Source organism: Corylus avellana, chromosome 5, assembly GCF_965113065.1.
Source record: "Corylus avellana chromosome 5, dhCorAvel1.hap1.2, whole genome shotgun sequence".
NCBI lineage: Eukaryota > Viridiplantae > Streptophyta > Magnoliopsida > Fagales > Betulaceae > Corylus > Corylus avellana.
This window is the reverse complement of record NC_142494.1, coordinates 30,492,648-30,508,505: the sequence shown is the minus strand read 5'-3', so window position 1 is coordinate 30,508,505 and position 15,858 is coordinate 30,492,648. Positions and strand designations below refer to the sequence as shown.

The window sequence follows — 15,858 nt, the reverse complement described above, 5'->3', positions numbered from 1 at the left end:
TAAAATACTATTAAGTGAGGAAGCTTTAAAGAACTCTCAAAATGTACTTTTGATAAATAAAGCACAAAGAGGGGCTCCTCAAATTTGAACTAAAATCCAAGAACCTACGATTTGAACGTTGCATAGATTTCAACATGTGGGGGCCACTTGAAGCTGAAAAAAGATGGAAGCTCCTCCAAACATGGTTGAGAGAGAGACCCCACTTTCCGAAATAAAAGATTGCACTACACTGCTGTTTCTCCTCTGCATGTGGGCCTGCTTTTCCACAACATGGACTCACAGCTTTCCATTTGAATTTCAAATTTTTTGAACGGTATACAAGTGAGAAAGTCCACATACAATAATACAGGACCATAAAGAATTCTAAAGTTTGGATTTTTTTGGGGTTTCAGCAGCTGACGAAACATGGGAGACTCAGCTTGTCTCATGCAACCATTTTCTTACACTTCTGGGATTTCCAATGAAGCAAATGAGGTCAGTTCATGAAACTATGGAATTAATTTGAGTTCTTGTTTTCGTTTTTCTTGGTTGGGTGGATATGGGGTCCTAAAGGTTTTTGCTTTGCTTTTTCTTTTCTTACAAAATCTATGGTTGCTGAGGAACTAGAAGTATGTCATGCACCAATATTTCTGCATCCGCTAACTAAAATACTCTCACCAGAAAATTAGCAGTAATTTTATGGAGCTCAATTGGGTAGTACTTTTAGCTTTCCCACCAAATGAAAGCAGAGAAAAGTACCTAAATTTATATTATTTTCTGCATTTTCTCCATCAATTGCTTTTCCAAACGGTATTCAGTTTCTTGTGAAAGATTTCGCCACTATTTTTCAGGTTTTCATCTTTTAATGGGACTAAAATTTCAATTTCTAGATGGGTTTAAGAAATTTTTCTGCTTCAGGGAAACCCCATTCATGCTCTGGGGCAGTCAATCTCATTTGGGAGGTTCATGTCAGAGTCCTTAGCTTGGGAGAAATGGTCATCCTTCTCTCACAACCGCTATGTTGAAGAGGCCGAGAGGTACGCCCGGCCTGGCTCGGTGGCTCAGAAGAAAGCTTTCTTTGAAGCCCACTACAAGAAAATTGCAGCTCAAAAGGCGGCAGCCTTGCTTGAACAAGAAAATGCTGCAGCAAACAATGCCCCAAAACCAGCTGAAGAAGAAGATCTAGATCACAACATTAGTACCCATGATTTGCAGATGACGAGTGAAAACTCCAACGAGGTTGTTGATCAACAACCTAAGGTCAAGGCCCCATATACTGAGGCATATTCTACTGTCCATGACAATGGCTATGGTTCAAATGCTGGGATGGATATATTTGAAGGTGGTACTGTGGATGAAGCTGATCTGGTATCTGAAAACCAAGTTCTTGTGGAGAATTCTTTGGAAGTTGAACAACAGAGCCACCTTAGGGATGCTGATAATCACAAGGTAAATGAAATGGAGCTCGGTGGAACACCGCAAACGAAGAAACCCCTAGTGAAGGTATGGTTGACAATTTGTGTTAGTGTGTCAAGTCAACTCACTGGTTAACTTGAATCCGACCCATTTAGAGTACGTTTTGGAGTGGGATTTTGTAGACAAAAAATATGATTTCATACCAAAATGCAATAAATGTTTCATTTGAGAGTGCGTTTTTAAAAAGTCACAGTTTGAAAATGTAAAAAAAATTATGTTTTCAAATCGCTGGTAATAGTAAAAACGAAACTCATTATTTTAAATATTAAATTGCGATATTTTGTTTTGATTTTGAGGTTGCGGTGCTTACATGATTGTCATTGCAACAGAGTTGCATCTCTAATCAAGATTCTTTGGGGCCAATGAGCAAGAAGAAACTACCACTTTCTTCCTCAAAGTCATGGATTCATAAGAGAGCATCTAAGCTCCCATCTTCACCTGCCAAGCACACAGCTCCTATTTGTCCCAAGAAGGAAAATAATGCTACTCCAATGAGTATGAAGCCAGCAATAGACTCTGTGGATAAGAAGAGATCTCCTAAATCACATCATAAGTCAGTCAATTTCACTCCTATTAGAGAACTTAATAGATTCACTTCAAAAGTAATCCGGAAGATTGAAAGTTCAAGAGTTGGTGGTAGTTCTTCTAAGGCATCAAAAGATTGCTCGACTCCTTTGAGGACCCCAACTATGGTGCTTTCTTATTTCCCTGCACTTGGTCTCAAGTAATGTTATTTTGTATATTGGTATATGACTTTAATACATTGAATGACGTGGTAGTGAAAATCAGCCATTATTAAAAAAGAAAAAGAAAAATTAAAGACCGATTCTCACTACCACGTCATCCCTAATATAATATAGCATTACTCCTTGGCCTCTCAATTATATGGACCATTTACTTTTATCAAAAAATAAATAATAATTATATTTTCTGAATGAACTGTCAACTTTGCAGTTCTCGTCATGCATGCTAAGATGATTTCATCTTGGAAATGCAGGTATCTAAAAATGTGGAACAAATGCATCCTTCGGCTACCCCTTGGTCAGAGAAGAGAAGGTATCTGATTTCATAGCATTCTCACAGTAGCTCAGAAAAAAGAAATGGGTTTTATATATTATTGTGACTTCTATAAATCACAGGGCCAGAACACCACTTGATCCCTCAGTCTCTGGAAGTAAAACAGTTGGCCAAAAATGGCGCTTGCTCACAACCGAGTAAGCATATTTCACTTGGATTGTCACAAATATTCACATTTGTTAATACATAGAGATTTCATGATACTAGGAATACAATGAAAAGGAAATAAATTACTTGCATCAGCATATCGAATTCCCAGTCTGCTGCTAATGGAACTCATGGAAATGAGCATTCTAGGAAAACCAAATAAGACATACCATTTCTGAAGGAATTAAAGGCCTTTTGAGTTTTTCTTTTTTAATAAGTAAAAGGCCCTTTGAGTTCTTCTGATAATAACTGTTTATTTTAATGACAGTTGTTCAAAATATTTGAGTGCATGCAGAAACAAAATCCAGTCTCCAAATTTATCCACCCCTTTCTTCTTCAGGACAGAGGAAAGAGCTGCTAGGAGAAAGCAGGCAAGGGTTGGTCTTGTTGTTTTCATATTTTTATACAATGAACTCTGTTTTGTGGACGATAAATATGAAACTTATGGATTTGTATTGCTTTGCCATTTCTCCCTTGTCGCTTCCAGAAGCTAGAAGACAAATTCAATGCCAATGAGGCACAAAAAGTGCAGCTGCAAACAAAACTCAAGGTTAGAACTCTGTGCAGCTTCATGGATATGATTGGAAAACTCAAGGAAGCAGAAATTTTGTCCACATAACTAGGTTTTATCAATGGCATTGATTCTATGACCATTTGTGCAGGAGAAAGCAGAAACAGAAATTAGAAGACTGCGCCAAAGCCTTTGCTTCAAAGCCAGGCCACTGCCTAGTTTTTATAAGGAAAGAAAAGAGCAACCGAGTGAGATAAAGAAGGTATCTTTCCTCTTTATGTTATCTTACTAGGCTGTCTGGTTATCTTCCAGTAAACTTCTACATAACTGGCCATCTTGAGTGGTGTCATTTTATTCTGCAAAAGTTTTGACTGGTTTAACATCTTTTCCTTCCCTTTTGACATATAGGTTCCATTGACACATCTGCAGTCACCAAAACTAGGAAGAAAGCCCACTCGAGTCATGGTAGAGACTACATCCCCTCTTCCTCCTCAGAAGCCTTCAATCAAAAGAAGTGGCTCCAAACATGTCCATGGAAAGGATAGTCGAATTCCAACTCATTCTCTCACTCCACAATCTGTAGTGGATACTCATGAGAATAAATCTCCAAATATTCCCATGGATAGCCAGAACCAAAGATACTACAATTAGATATGCACAGCAGAATATCATGGAACAATGTGCAATATTGTTCAATAATGCCACTGATGCTTAGAGCTTAGAAAGACTTTCGGATTTGCTTAATGATTCAGCACACCAGAAAGAAGCTGCCAGGAATATGGGACCATTTGTTCAGAGCAAATTCGTACATTTATGCAGAGTCTCCTTCTGAAATTAGTACTTTGCAGGCGTGTATATTGTAAAATGTTTTCCTTCATCTGTACCAAATACTATAATTGAATGCATCGCCTAACTTCTTGATCCCACCGACCATGTGGAGTTGCTGAGATGAAATTAGAAAAAGGTTTCATTTGATGAATATCTAGACTTGCAATAGAGAAATTCAAATCTGCCAGGAATTTGACTGAAGCAGCACAGGATTTTTTTCATGCAGCAGCTGTATCATTTATACTTAAAATGATACCCTCAATTTTGGATGGTTTTGGCAAGAAAAATTATGGAAGGCTGGAGCCTGGATTGTACTAGCAATTTAAGTCAATGAGCAATTCATTCCCCAATAGCCTGGATTGTACTAGCAATTTAAGTCAAGTATCTCAATATCGGGTACACAGTTAAAAAGAAGATGGAGGCAGAATTTAGTATGAGCAGGGCCAAGGGCCAATAAATTGTATTATTAGAGGTCAATATGCAAAAAAAACTATTTACCTTATTATAAAAATTATTTTTTTTTACCTTAAATTATTATTATTTTTTTCCTTACGAGTTGAGGGGTGGCCATGGCATATATGAGTCACCCCCTTCCTCCGTCCCTAGTTATAGATCATGTGGAGTATTGTGGATCAAGTATGACACTTTGAACTGTCAAATGAGATAAATGTTACAAGTACTAATGAATAAACTTCACATTATCTTAGCATTCATCTGTTTTTTTTTTTTTTAGAACTAGCATTTATCTTTTAGTAAAAGATTTGGTATCCCTAATATATATATATTTTTTTAAAAAAATAAAGAACGTTCAAAAAAGAAATAGACAAAGCTTGGAATCTGGATTCACCCACAAATAAGACTTTCTATGTTAGCAATCCAACAGTTGGAATAATTCAAGACCTCTAATTTAACAACCGCATCAGTTTAAACAAGCAGCATCACAAAGGCAACAGCAAACAAAAAAAGGAAAGCTCCAAATGAGAACAAGGTAAGTGAAGTTCTTAACAATAACGAAAATATCTCCCTAAACTTTTAATTGAGACAATGTTCATCTTCTGTGGACATGTCAAAAAAAAAATTATAAAAATATCCTTAATAAAATAAAAAATAATATATATATTTATATATATATATATATATATATATATATTGTGTGTGAACATTTAATCATTTTTTTAAAGAACAAAAAACAGAGTGCGAAAATAAGAAGAGTTTGTTTAAAATATTTTTGTCTTTTTAAAAAGCCAATTTTGTTGGTACTTTTAGAGCTTGTTTAAATTATGTTCAAGAAATAGAGTTTTTAAGTAAAAAAAAAATTTTGGACAAAAGTTTTATTTTTAAGCTTTTGACAAAAGTGTATTTTAACAATTTTTAGGCTTTTTGGACCCTTAAAAATGCTTTTAATTTTTTTATCGAATAAATATTTTTTTTTTCTCAAATAGACTTTTTGAATATTAAAAACACTTTTAAGTTTTTCGAACACAATCCCAAACAAGCCTTTAGAAAGACATTATTTCAATTGGAAGATGAGGATATACAAATAGTCAATCGGGTAGTCTAGTTTGGGAGAAATATGTATTTTTTTTTTTTTTAATTTTAATAAAGGAGACCCGAAATTATATTAAAAAAAAATTTTAAAAAGGGTCATATATAATTATATATTCGTTCTTTTTTGAAACCCTAAAATCCCTCAAGTCCCTAACTCTGTCTCTGCCGCTCCCTGCCGCCACCAACGATTCTGATCTGGTTTCTCTCTCTCTCTGAGAAGCTTCTCTCCAGTCTCTCAGGTTTAGTGTTCCGGAGGCATTTCCTTTCACCGAATCACCGTCTGTCCGCCGTTCTCTTCAGGTTTAGTGTGCTGCTGCGATTTTCTCTGTTTGTTTATGGTTGAAGACTTGAAGTGTTTATGGTTGATATTTTCTTTTTCTTTTATTTGAGGTGTTTATGGTTGTCAATGTTGAAGTGTTTCTTCGCATAGGGGGTCGGTTAAAGTAGATTTTCATTTTGTTTAATCTGTGATAAACCATCCTTACATTGTTTTGGAAGAATTCTAAAGGAAAAATATTGCAGTCTTACATTTCTATGTTAGTGATTACTTGTTTGTTGTGGACTATTTTTGTTAGGGAAGAATATTGTAGTGTTGTGTTAGAATTTTTGAGACTTCGTATATGGACAAATTTCGTTATGTTGTTCATAGATTGGGGTGAAAGTGGGTTGATTAGGGATAATTTTTTTTTTGTTGTTTGTGTTATCAGTGTGTTACATTACTGGATTCAGAGTAAACTTATTGCCTTTTCCTAACTAGCTTTATCAGTGTTTTTATTCTGTGTTAATGTGTTATCACAGTGTGTTGGTAACAGAATTAATGAGAAAAAAGTGTCGGACTGAGGCCCATTTGTTATTCATTTGTGGTGATTGCAATTTTTGGCAGCAAAAGGAAGCAAGAAAAGATGGCATACGCGATGAAGCCGCCGAAGCAGCAGGGTGTGGAGGAAACCCAGGAGCAGATTCACAAGATCAGGATCACTCTCTCCTCCAAGAACGTCAAGAACCTCGAGAAAGGTACCCCACTTAGTCTTTTGCTTTCATTTTTCTTTTCGTTCTGGTCCATATGATGATGATGATGAAAGAGTAATAAATTTGGTTCTGAGAATGGTTTAATAGCAGAGGTGGGGCATTCTTTGATTATTATCTTAGGATTGATTTGGGGTTAGTTGTTTTGAGATGATTTTTGGTTTATCTTCTAAATTAGATATGACCCATTTGGGGGTTTTATCATTGTTTGTTGTGTTCAGTTTTTTGTATTATTCTTGAGTTTTTCATGGTTGTTTCAATCTTATATCTTATTGGAATACTTGGCATCGATTGGACTGAGGTTTTGTTTCTTTCGTGATTGATAGTTTGTGCTGATTTGGTTCGTGGTGCCAAGGACAAGCGGTTGAGGGTTAAGGGACCAGTGAGAATGCCCACCAAGGTTCTGCACATCACCACCAGGAAGTCCCCTTGTGGTGAAGGTACATTTTGATATCTTACTTGGATTCATATACTTGGCTTCCAAAAAATATCTGCAGCATTGACCTCATTGTTTTTCAATATTCATTGGATACTCCTATCTGATCCAATTTAAAGAACTTCTTTAATGGTTGATTATTTAGCTTGCTGTTACTTGTGTGTCTGCTTTCTTCTTCCCTTTTTCTTTTTCCATGGCTATCTTATCTAGTGCCTTTGTAAGAACTTGTATTGCAGTGTTCTTTCAAGTATGCTTCCATCATTATGACATGCATGGTACTTTGGCCTGTTTGTTCATTATACATTAGTTTCCTTTCTTCATTATGTTGTCACTTTGCTTCAATGGCGGAATGGTGCATTGCCTCCTACTTAATGAAGGAAGGCAGGTATTGGAAGAAATATGAAAGTAGGAGGTGAAATTGTCTCTTTGGGGTGTTTGTATAACAACTACAAGGCAATAAGGAGAGACATACATTATTTTGGTTCCTAGAGACATATCAGATTAGTCATTGCAACTTCTTGCACTCTTCAGTAACTTTGTACCTCACTTGTCACCTTGTTTATTGTTTATGCTAATAGTAGCTTTCTTGAAACTGAAAGGAAAGACCTAGGGGCTCAAATATATGAGCCTTGTGACCTGGAAGTCGTCTATGAAAACCATTTTGTAAAGTCATGTTTTCTGGTTTGCAGGTACCAACACTTGGGATAGATTTGAGCTTCGCGTCCACAAGCGAGTTATTGACCTCTTCAGCTCCCCAGATGTTGTTAAGCAGATTACCTCTATTACTATTGAACCTGGTGTGGAGGTTGAAGTTACCATTGCAGATTCTTGAACGTGGCCTACTTTTGCAATTTCCCTCTTCAAAATCATTTTAGTTATTAGAAATCTTTACTTTATGTTTCCCGGTTGTCTGGGAACATACATCAAGCCTCAGATCTTGATTGGTGAGCTGTAGTGTAATGCAGTATGTGTTTTTCAAATTTCAGTATGTTTTTAAAGTGAAAAGACTTCTGTGAGGAGGGATTTTGTTTTTTTTTTTTTTTTTTTTTTTTTGCAGTTTTCTAAAGTTGAATGATTATTGAATACCCGAGAAATTTTTTCTTTTTCAAGCGTTTCCAGTGGAAGTCATCTAATTCCATGATCGGAGAAATTGATGTCGGTTTTTAACTTGTTAAATTTGTGGTTCAGAATAGTCGCCATTTTAAATACCTTATTCCACTAGAAAGGATCTGTTACTTAACGAAACTAAACATTGAATTGTTATAACGCCATTTTAAAATAATCTATTCCAAGGATGGAGGCAAATAAGATAAATAGAGCCATATGTAAAATATCTCCAAAATCCCATTCACATTCCTATTATGCATAAATTCAAGCATACACACCCAGTAAGCCTCTTTTACCCAGAAGCACCATCTATGTAATTGATATGGTGCAATAAGAAACCAATTAGATTTAATTTACAACCGGTTAACTGCAAGGAGTTTCATAGTCCCTGATGTTATCTACACCAATGTCAATTGTAGTTGATGAAGATAAGAGGATCTCGAGGCATGGCAAATGTAGTTGTAGGGGGGATGCTCCATGGTTGGGAAACATCACTGTAAATGATTTACAAATAAACAAAACTTAAATAGTGGACATCTTCATTATTAATCAAATAATCACATATTAATCCAAGTTTATTAAAGTTTATTGATCTATCAACTCCAAGTTAGTGGGCTTAAAATTTGTATTCACAATATCCCTACAAAAAAGAGGTTTTAAAAAACATTAAATCAAAATGCATTTTAATATGAAGTAATGTAAATCAAAAAAAAATTATAAGAATATCTTGCTTGCTTATGTGAAGGACAATGGCTTGTCACATGCTTCTCAATTGAAAATATAATGTTCATATTGTCTTATTGATTGGCACCCCACTTCTGCAAGAGGAATTTTTTCACTATTAATACTCATCTTAGGGAGTCTACAAGAGGAATTTTTTTCAAGTTTTGCAGGATTCTGCCTAAAAGCAAGTGAAAAATACAATTTGAATTATCACTATTCAGCATAAAAGCAGATGCAGAAAGGTTAATTGGTGGCATAAACTGCATTTTGTAGGATTGGGGAGCCAAATCCAAATCACAACAACAACAAAGAACCAAATTAAACCAAAACAGAACATATAACTTAAAACAATTCTCTAACTGGAGGACCATTTGGGTGCTTGAAATTGTGAACCCTATAGCATAATGCAACCTTTTGGCCCAGCAGACTTTAAATACCAAAATAAAAACAATCTTTAATTAACCCTTTATCCCTCTTAGAACTCCCTAAACTTTTCCCACCAACCAAAATGGAATTGCTGTAACGATTTGAACAATGGAAAAGAGGGCAATTTGAAAGAATTTCTACAACAAAGCTTCTTTAAATGATTCACAGATATCCATAATTGGAGCCGAGTATAAAGCTCTGAAAGAAGTATATAATTTGAACAATAGAAGAAACCAGAAGCAGAAAGCAGGTTCTTTTCAACATTCAGTTAATGCGAGAATGGGCCTTTGAACATATACATACCTATTGGCCATCCACCTTTTATAAAAAATGGAAAAACGAAGAAATCAGTGAATTGGTTATATACGCTTCAATGATGCCTGCCTTTCTTTCGCTAGCATGAAAAGTCACCCTTGCTGATTGCCAATGATCATCTGCAGCATCAGGCAAAACAGATGTCCAACGTGGAGGACCCTATTGAATGTTGGGAGGAAAATTAATGCCAAAGATTCCCTTATTCATAAACACAAGGGATGCACTGAAGAAAGTTGAAAAAAGGAAAAGAGAGCTTCAAAATCTTTCAAGCTTCATATAAAAATGAAACAAGGTATACAGGATGATTTTGTACAGTATTGACATATATTCACACATCACTGCTTCCTCTTTTCATTGTATTTTCTGGGAGCAAATTGACAGGATTAGTCAAATTTAGCAACCATAGCCAACAAATCAACTGTTACACATCAGAGATCTTTTTATCTTGCATTGTTTCATCCAAGCTGTAATCTTCTGATGTGGTGGCCCCAAAGTTGCCTCTGCAATTCAGACTCTTGCATCTTTTGTCCACCTCTTCAAGATGTATTTGGTTGGGAGCAGCTTTAAGTTCCGATAATCGAGCACTTTTAATGCATGGCTGCACAAAATTCCCACGAACTCGAATTTCATACAATTGCAGGCAACATTCTCATCAACAGAATTAAAAGTAACTGTGTACTCTTGTAGCTGCCCATATATACTTACTTTGTACTCAGACAATGACCCATTCTCAGTGCATTGGTTTACGACAATATTTAGACATGTTTCATATTCTAGCTGAAACCATTCAAACATTTTTGGCGTGTAAATATCCCTTGCCTGCTTCAACAGAATTACATCCCCCATTAATCTTGGCATATGTTGGCCCATATCATAATTAGCTTCTAATTCCTTGTAGTGCCAATCATTCAACACCTTTCCAAGATGCTTGAAAAATGGAAGCACATCTGAGTCAAACTTTAGATACTTCTTTAAGTTAGGAGTAAAATTTTCACGCAGCTGTGAACTTCTAATGTCAGCACAAAAGTTATGCCTTCCATATGCTACAGCCCATTTCTCTCTACATTCAAATATTTCATGCAACCACTCATTCTCCCAAAGACCATATACGTCCAGCATAGCCTTCCATGCATTAATGAAATCCTCCTCTTCCTCATGATCAAAAAAGCAACTACTTAAATCATTACTGAACGAACCTGAGCCGACAAACATGTGGCCAAGTTGTCTAAGCGCATTTTGGTACACATGCCATACACACATCCGATGATGTGTTTCAGGAAATACGGAATCAATTGCTTCAGTCATTGCTGCATCGCCATCTGTGAGGATAGTCTTAGGTTTCTTTCCAGACATTGCTTCTACAAATGTTTGAAACAGCCACTTGAAAGATTCAACTGTTTCATCGTATAAAAGTGCAGCACCAAAGATCACCATTTGCTTATGATGATTTACCCCAATGAAGGGTGCAAAAAGTCTGCAATCTTTGTATAATCTGCAAGTTGTGTCAAAGCAAACCACATCGCCAAAATCACTGTAGTCCACCACCATCTTTGCATCCACCCAGAATACGTTAGCTATTTGATCATCAGCATCAAGTTGGATGGCATAAAAGAAAGAAGGGTTCTTTAAATGTTTGCTTTGAAAATATAGCCGTATCCTGTCTGCTTCTCCCTCTCCAATCTCCCTCATATGTCGGGAAGGTAGTTTACTTTTATAATCTACGGGATCATAAGCCAGATTCTTGCAATCTCCAATCGTCTTACATAGTAATTCAGAGGCTAATCCTGGTTGTATCTCAGAACCATCAACCAAATTTCCATCAACACCTTGAGCTACAGCCAGTCTCTTTTGTGATCGCAACATGCGAACTCTACATGCAGCAACAAGCTCATGATTGTGCTTTTCTTCAAAGTGAGTGACACGATATTTACCATCAGGCTGACGAGAAATGACCAGTTGCGCCAAACAGCCAATTCTTGTTTCCTTTCGAGGTCTCTTCACGTTTAAATCTCGCTTGTCTTTCTGTCGAAAACCTTCTCTAAAACAAGTAAACCGTCTGGATGCCACAACACCATCTATCTTACTCCTATTTACATAATCTTTCCGGACACTGAACCCTACCCGTCCAGCATATGTATTGTAAAACTCATACGCATGATCTTCTGAGTCAAAACACATTCCAAGTTTTGGTACACCATCCATCCCAGGATGATTGGCTATGTCATCTGCAATCGCTTGAAAAAAGTTTAATCTCTTTTGTGATGGTAACATATGAGCTGTAGATGGCGTTACCAACTCATGATTGTGCGTTGTTTCAAAATGAGTGACACGAAACTTGCTGTTGGGTTGACGTGCAATAGTCATATGTGCCAAGCAACCAGTTCTAGTTTCCTGCCTGGATTTCCTCACATTAACATAATGTTTGTTAGGCCGATAACCTTGTCTATAACAAGTATACCTTCTGGACACCACTGCACCATTTATCCTACTTTTGTTCACAAAATCTTTTCGAATGCTGAACCCTTCCAGAACAGCATATCTACTGTAACACTTATATGCATCATCTTCTGATTCGAACTCCATGCCAACTTTTGGTATCACATACATGTCATCCTCACTTTTTACAATAACACTGACCCCTGAGAGAGGATTTGGGCTCTGAGACTCCAGCCCACCAATGATGCCCATCTCAAACTCGTTAACAGAGGATACCTTTGGGGTCTGACAGTCCTCACCATCAATTTCCTCCTGACTCTTATCAACAGAAGAAACACTCGGGGTCTGAGAATCATGCTCACTATCAATAACCACCTGACTCTTGTCAACAGAAGAAACATTTGGACTTTGACAGTCACAGTCACCACCAATAACCACCTGATTCTGCTCAACAAGAGAAGCTTTTGGGCCCTGAGAATCCTTCCCCGGATCAATCACCAATGCAGGTGATGCTTGGCGCTCATTTTCTATATCTTCTTCCTGTGGATGACTTGTTATATCAGGCTCACTACTGTCCATCTGACCTTCAGTACAAGTATACAGGGAAAGGAAAATATTGTGAGAAAAAACATATAGCAGCAACTTATAGAAGAACAATCAGCCATGATCCATATTAATACCCTTTAATCGAAGTTACACACAGATGTAAACATATCAAACATTGACCATGACCAAATAGATTCAATGACAGAAAAGGAAAGAGGAAAACAATACCCTCTCCCCTCCATAAAGTGTAAAGTGAATAGAAGTAATCTGCTTAAAATTGTTGCCAAATGCTCGAGAACAAATACTATTCTTCATTTCTTCTACCATGTCACTCAACTGAGAACCAAACTGAGCCATAAAATCTAGAGAAGACTATAACATCTAAAAATGAAGATTCTTGAACTCATATTCTCCATAAGAACAGCCAACCCAACGTAAAGCATTAACCCTAACATACAACTATCCATCAATGTTCCATAGACCTTCTAATTTATTCCTGGTACAAATCAAAAGGGTTCTTTTTTTGGGGGGGGGGGGGGGGGGGGGGGGTGTGAAAACCAACATGGGCGTGAATGCCTGGGTCTTTGTAAGCATCCCCAGTTACTATGCTTTATCGCAATCTCTTTATACCATAATGCCACCTATATACAAGGAATTAAACAACCTTAGAATACCCAAAAACTAAAACCAACAAAATATAGCATCAAACAAAACATGGAAAAAATAAATAAATAAATAACCCAAATAGAACCCACTACAAAGTACAAAGTAAACAACAGAAAAAACCACGCCAATTGAATTTAACATTAATGCTCAGCTTGGTTTACTCAGTAAATAATGAAATTCAGCATAACATAAAAAGATTTTTTTTGTTTTTTTTCCTGAAAAAACATGTTAGCGACTGACAATAATTCAATTGCATGAAGAATTTTTATTTAATTTTGAATTTCCAGCACAGGAGCGTTAACCTGAGAGAAGAAAGGGAAAAGAAGGTGAGGAAAAACCTGCTGCGATGGTGGCGCAAACTTGGTGATGTTCCGGCTGGTGTTTTTCAACGGACCAGATTCATTCTGATCTGGATGAACGGTCGGATGTGTTGGCCAGGCAGAGCAACCGGAAGAATTGTACAGACTTGGGGCTTTTCTCAGCGGTTCGGCCAGAGAGTTGTGGAACAGAAGAGAGAACTGGACCAAACTCACGTGTGGTCGTCCGTCTTGACGTGGCAGTTCATTAGTGGTTATACCAAACGGCTACATCAAGGTGCTGTTTTGGACGGTACTTTTACTTACCATGAAATGTTTAGCCCAATGGGCTTCCAAGCAAACACTTTTAATCTTCGCTAATATTTTAAACACCAAATCAGCTACAAAACTAATCTTAATTGTCTTTGAGAAGTAGCTTAATTGGTTAGAATCATGTCTAATAAAACAGGTGTTAGTAGTTCGAATTCTCCTCCCCCTTTTATGCGAACATGTAAAAAAATAATAATAATAATTTAAACCACAAATAAATCTACTAAAATAGAGAAATGTGGAAGTGACCCAGAAGAATTATTGTAAGATTGTGTAGTTTCGAATAAGGATTTTATGTTTGCTATGTGTTTTCTTTAGCCATCTTTTATGTATTTTTAGAGGGATTTTTCTTTTCAAGTTTTCATTTTTACCCAATTTAAAAACTTCTAAGTCTATAGTATATATTTTTTCTAATTAACACTATAATATATGTATTATAATAGACATTTCTGTTGATTTACAAGAATGATTCTAACTCAAACTATTGAAATAAGTCTTTCAAATGCATGGTGTACGTTAACACGCTTGTAAAATCAAGTATATGGAGATTAGAAAAAAAAAAAAAAAAAATCTAGTATATGAAAGCTTTTCATATCAAATTGGATAAAAATGAGAGAGGGTCGGGCCTCGGTGCTCGCACGTCCTCTCACACTCCCTGCCCGAATTTCATAAAATTTAAACAAAAAATTATAAAAAAATTCTGATTTATACAAGTCAAAGGCTAATATGTTGCAAAAACTCGTAGTTTTTCCCTTGTTGGACCTTATCTTATTATTGCTTAGACTTGCACAATAAAAAATACAAAATTAAGAGTACTAACATATTAAAAATGACAACTTTCATTTATACCATGGCCCCGGATAAGAATCCATGACCCATTCACATATAAAGAGGGGTACATAAATTTAACAAAAGTACAAACAAAAAATTAAAATGAAAAGAAAAATGATACAAAGTAATCATTCACAATGTATCAAAGAGAGATAAAAGTTCACATTTCTTCCACTAGACACCATCCTTCTTCTCCTTCAACTTGGTCCAACACAAATTCCACATCACAATAACTTAAATTATCACTATTATTGTCTTCTTCGCCGTCCTCATGATTAATATCAACCCTTATCTCATTGTCCTTATTACATGGAGATTCAAAATTCATTGTCTCATCATACTCAAAATCACGATCATAAACTTCGTCATCATTCATATAATCACCAGACACATGATCCAAAAGATCTGTGGCAGAAACCCCAGAAAAACTCAAGCCGGGTTGCCCGTCGACAACCCGCCAACTGATTAATCGAGAACTCACAACGACGTCGCATGACTTCAACTTCTGGGCCCCTTTGGTCTTAGGCTTGGACTTACATGCTGGGTTCACATGACACCCATTGCACCTTGGGGTGCCACACTTGCCGGAGAACTTGGAGTGGTTGGTGGGCTTGGATGGCACCTTGGTGAACAACCCAGCAGTTGGGGTTGAATCAAATTTGTTGACAACCCGGGTTTCGGGTCTCGGGTTTGCTGGAGATGGTAGGATCCGGTAGGTCCTAACCATTCCATGTTGGCGACCCTCTCTCTTCATATTTGGGGTGTGTTGTGGGCTAATGAGAAAATGAGTGATGGGAGGATTGAGTTGTGCCCTCTCCTTATAAAGGGGAGAGAAGCTTGGGAGGCAAGCTGTATTCGTATGGACCAAGCAAATGAGATAGACAGCTCATTTAGATAAACTAAAGAGAAACATTATTGTGTTAGTTGGAAAGTATGCTTGACTTTCTATATTATAAACTCTGTTAAAAAATTAAGGACAAAAACAATTTAGTATATTAAAGTAACATTTGTCCTTAGGACTTGGTGCTAAATCAAGCACCAAGTCCTAAGAACCAAACTGAGCCTTAAAATCTATAGAACATTATAACATCTAAAAATGAAGATTCTTGAACTCATATTCTCCATAAGAGAAAAAACCAGGCCAATTGAATTTT

The 15,858-nt window shown here is 36.5% G+C and overlaps 4 protein-coding genes across 10 annotated transcripts; 2 read left to right on the top strand and 2 right to left on the bottom strand.

The window, feature by feature from the left end:
• The first annotated feature begins 247 nt into the window (after window positions 1-247).
• LOC132181358 (protein WVD2-like 7) lies at window positions 248-4,118 on the top strand. 5 transcript variants are annotated; one of them, XM_059594543.2, is made up of 9 exons: window positions 248-474; window positions 898-1,482; window positions 1,785-2,147; window positions 2,453-2,511; window positions 2,595-2,669; window positions 2,975-3,056; window positions 3,167-3,229; window positions 3,342-3,452; window positions 3,599-4,118. In XM_059594543.2, the coding sequence occupies exons 1-9, from the start codon at window positions 406-408 to the stop codon at window positions 3,839-3,841; spliced, it is 1,650 nt and encodes a 549-aa protein (XP_059450526.2). In that variant the 5' UTR covers window positions 248-405; the 3' UTR covers window positions 3,842-4,118. The 5 variants fall into 5 exon arrangements, with proteins under 5 accessions (XP_059450526.2, XP_088372713.1, XP_059450527.2 ...); XM_088516587.1 differs by having other exon boundaries at window positions 2,966-3,056; XM_059594544.2 differs by having other exon boundaries at window positions 249-474; window positions 2,975-3,050.
• A 1,577-nt stretch (window positions 4,119-5,695) lies between these two features.
• On the top strand, window positions 5,696-8,060 carry LOC132181119 (small ribosomal subunit protein uS10y). The gene is made up of 4 exons (XM_059594195.2): window positions 5,696-5,866; window positions 6,450-6,580; window positions 6,919-7,032; window positions 7,718-8,060. The coding sequence occupies exons 2-4, from the start codon at window positions 6,469-6,471 to the stop codon at window positions 7,858-7,860; spliced, it is 369 nt and encodes a 122-aa protein (XP_059450178.1). The 5' UTR covers window positions 5,696-5,866; window positions 6,450-6,468; the 3' UTR covers window positions 7,861-8,060.
• A 1,786-nt stretch (window positions 8,061-9,846) lies between these two features.
• Window positions 9,847-13,770, bottom strand: LOC132183088 (protein FAR1-RELATED SEQUENCE 5). Of its 3 annotated transcripts, XM_059596486.2 has the most exons (3): window positions 13,586-13,770; window positions 10,305-12,619; window positions 9,847-10,197 (listed from the first exon to the last, which is right to left on the bottom strand). In XM_059596486.2, exons 2-3 carry the CDS (start codon window positions 12,612-12,614, stop codon window positions 10,021-10,023), a joined length of 2,487 nt encoding a protein of 828 aa, XP_059452469.1. In that variant the 5' UTR covers window positions 12,615-12,619; window positions 13,586-13,770; the 3' UTR covers window positions 9,847-10,020. The 3 variants fall into 3 exon arrangements, with proteins under 3 accessions (XP_059452469.1, XP_059452468.2, XP_088372325.1); XM_059596485.2 differs by having other exon boundaries at window positions 10,022-12,619; XM_088516199.1 differs by having other exon boundaries at window positions 10,022-12,614.
• A 924-nt stretch (window positions 13,771-14,694) lies between these two features.
• On the bottom strand, window positions 14,695-15,477 carry LOC132183016 (histone-lysine N-methyltransferase trithorax-like protein). Its single transcript, XM_059596402.2, has one exon. It carries the CDS (start codon window positions 15,456-15,458, stop codon window positions 14,865-14,867), a length of 594 nt encoding a protein of 197 aa, XP_059452385.2. The 5' UTR covers window positions 15,459-15,477; the 3' UTR covers window positions 14,695-14,864.
• Window positions 15,478-15,858: the final 381 nt, after the last annotated feature.

What these genes read in the sequence shown, in the direction of transcription:
- LOC132181358 (XM_059594541.2), top strand. Translation starts at nt 406, where the DNA reads ATGGGAGACTCAGCTTGTCTCATGCAACCATTTTCTTACACTTCTGGG. An exon ending in CTAGGAGAAAGCAGGCAAGG is followed by an intron (nt 3,057 to 3,166) that starts GTTGGTCTTGTT and finishes TGTCGCTTCCAG; the next exon opens with AAGCTAGAAGACAAATTCAA. An exon ending in AACCGAGTGAGATAAAGAAG is followed by an intron (nt 3,453 to 3,598) that starts GTATCTTTCCTC and finishes TTTGACATATAG; the next exon opens with GTTCCATTGACACATCTGCA.
- LOC132181119 (XM_059594195.2), top strand. Translation starts at nt 6,469, where the DNA reads ATGGCATACGCGATGAAGCCGCCGAAGCAGCAGGGTGTGGAGGAAACC. An exon ending in CGTCAAGAACCTCGAGAAAG is followed by an intron (nt 6,581 to 6,918) that starts GTACCCCACTTA and finishes CGTGATTGATAG; the next exon opens with TTTGTGCTGATTTGGTTCGT. An exon ending in GAAGTCCCCTTGTGGTGAAG is followed by an intron (nt 7,033 to 7,717) that starts GTACATTTTGAT and finishes TCTGGTTTGCAG; the next exon opens with GTACCAACACTTGGGATAGA.
- LOC132183088 (XM_059596485.2), bottom strand. Translation starts at nt 12,614, where the DNA reads ATGGACAGTAGTGAGCCTGATATAACAAGTCATCCACAGGAAGAAGAT.
- LOC132183016 (XM_059596402.2), bottom strand. Translation starts at nt 15,458, where the DNA reads ATGAAGAGAGAGGGTCGCCAACATGGAATGGTTAGGACCTACCGGATC.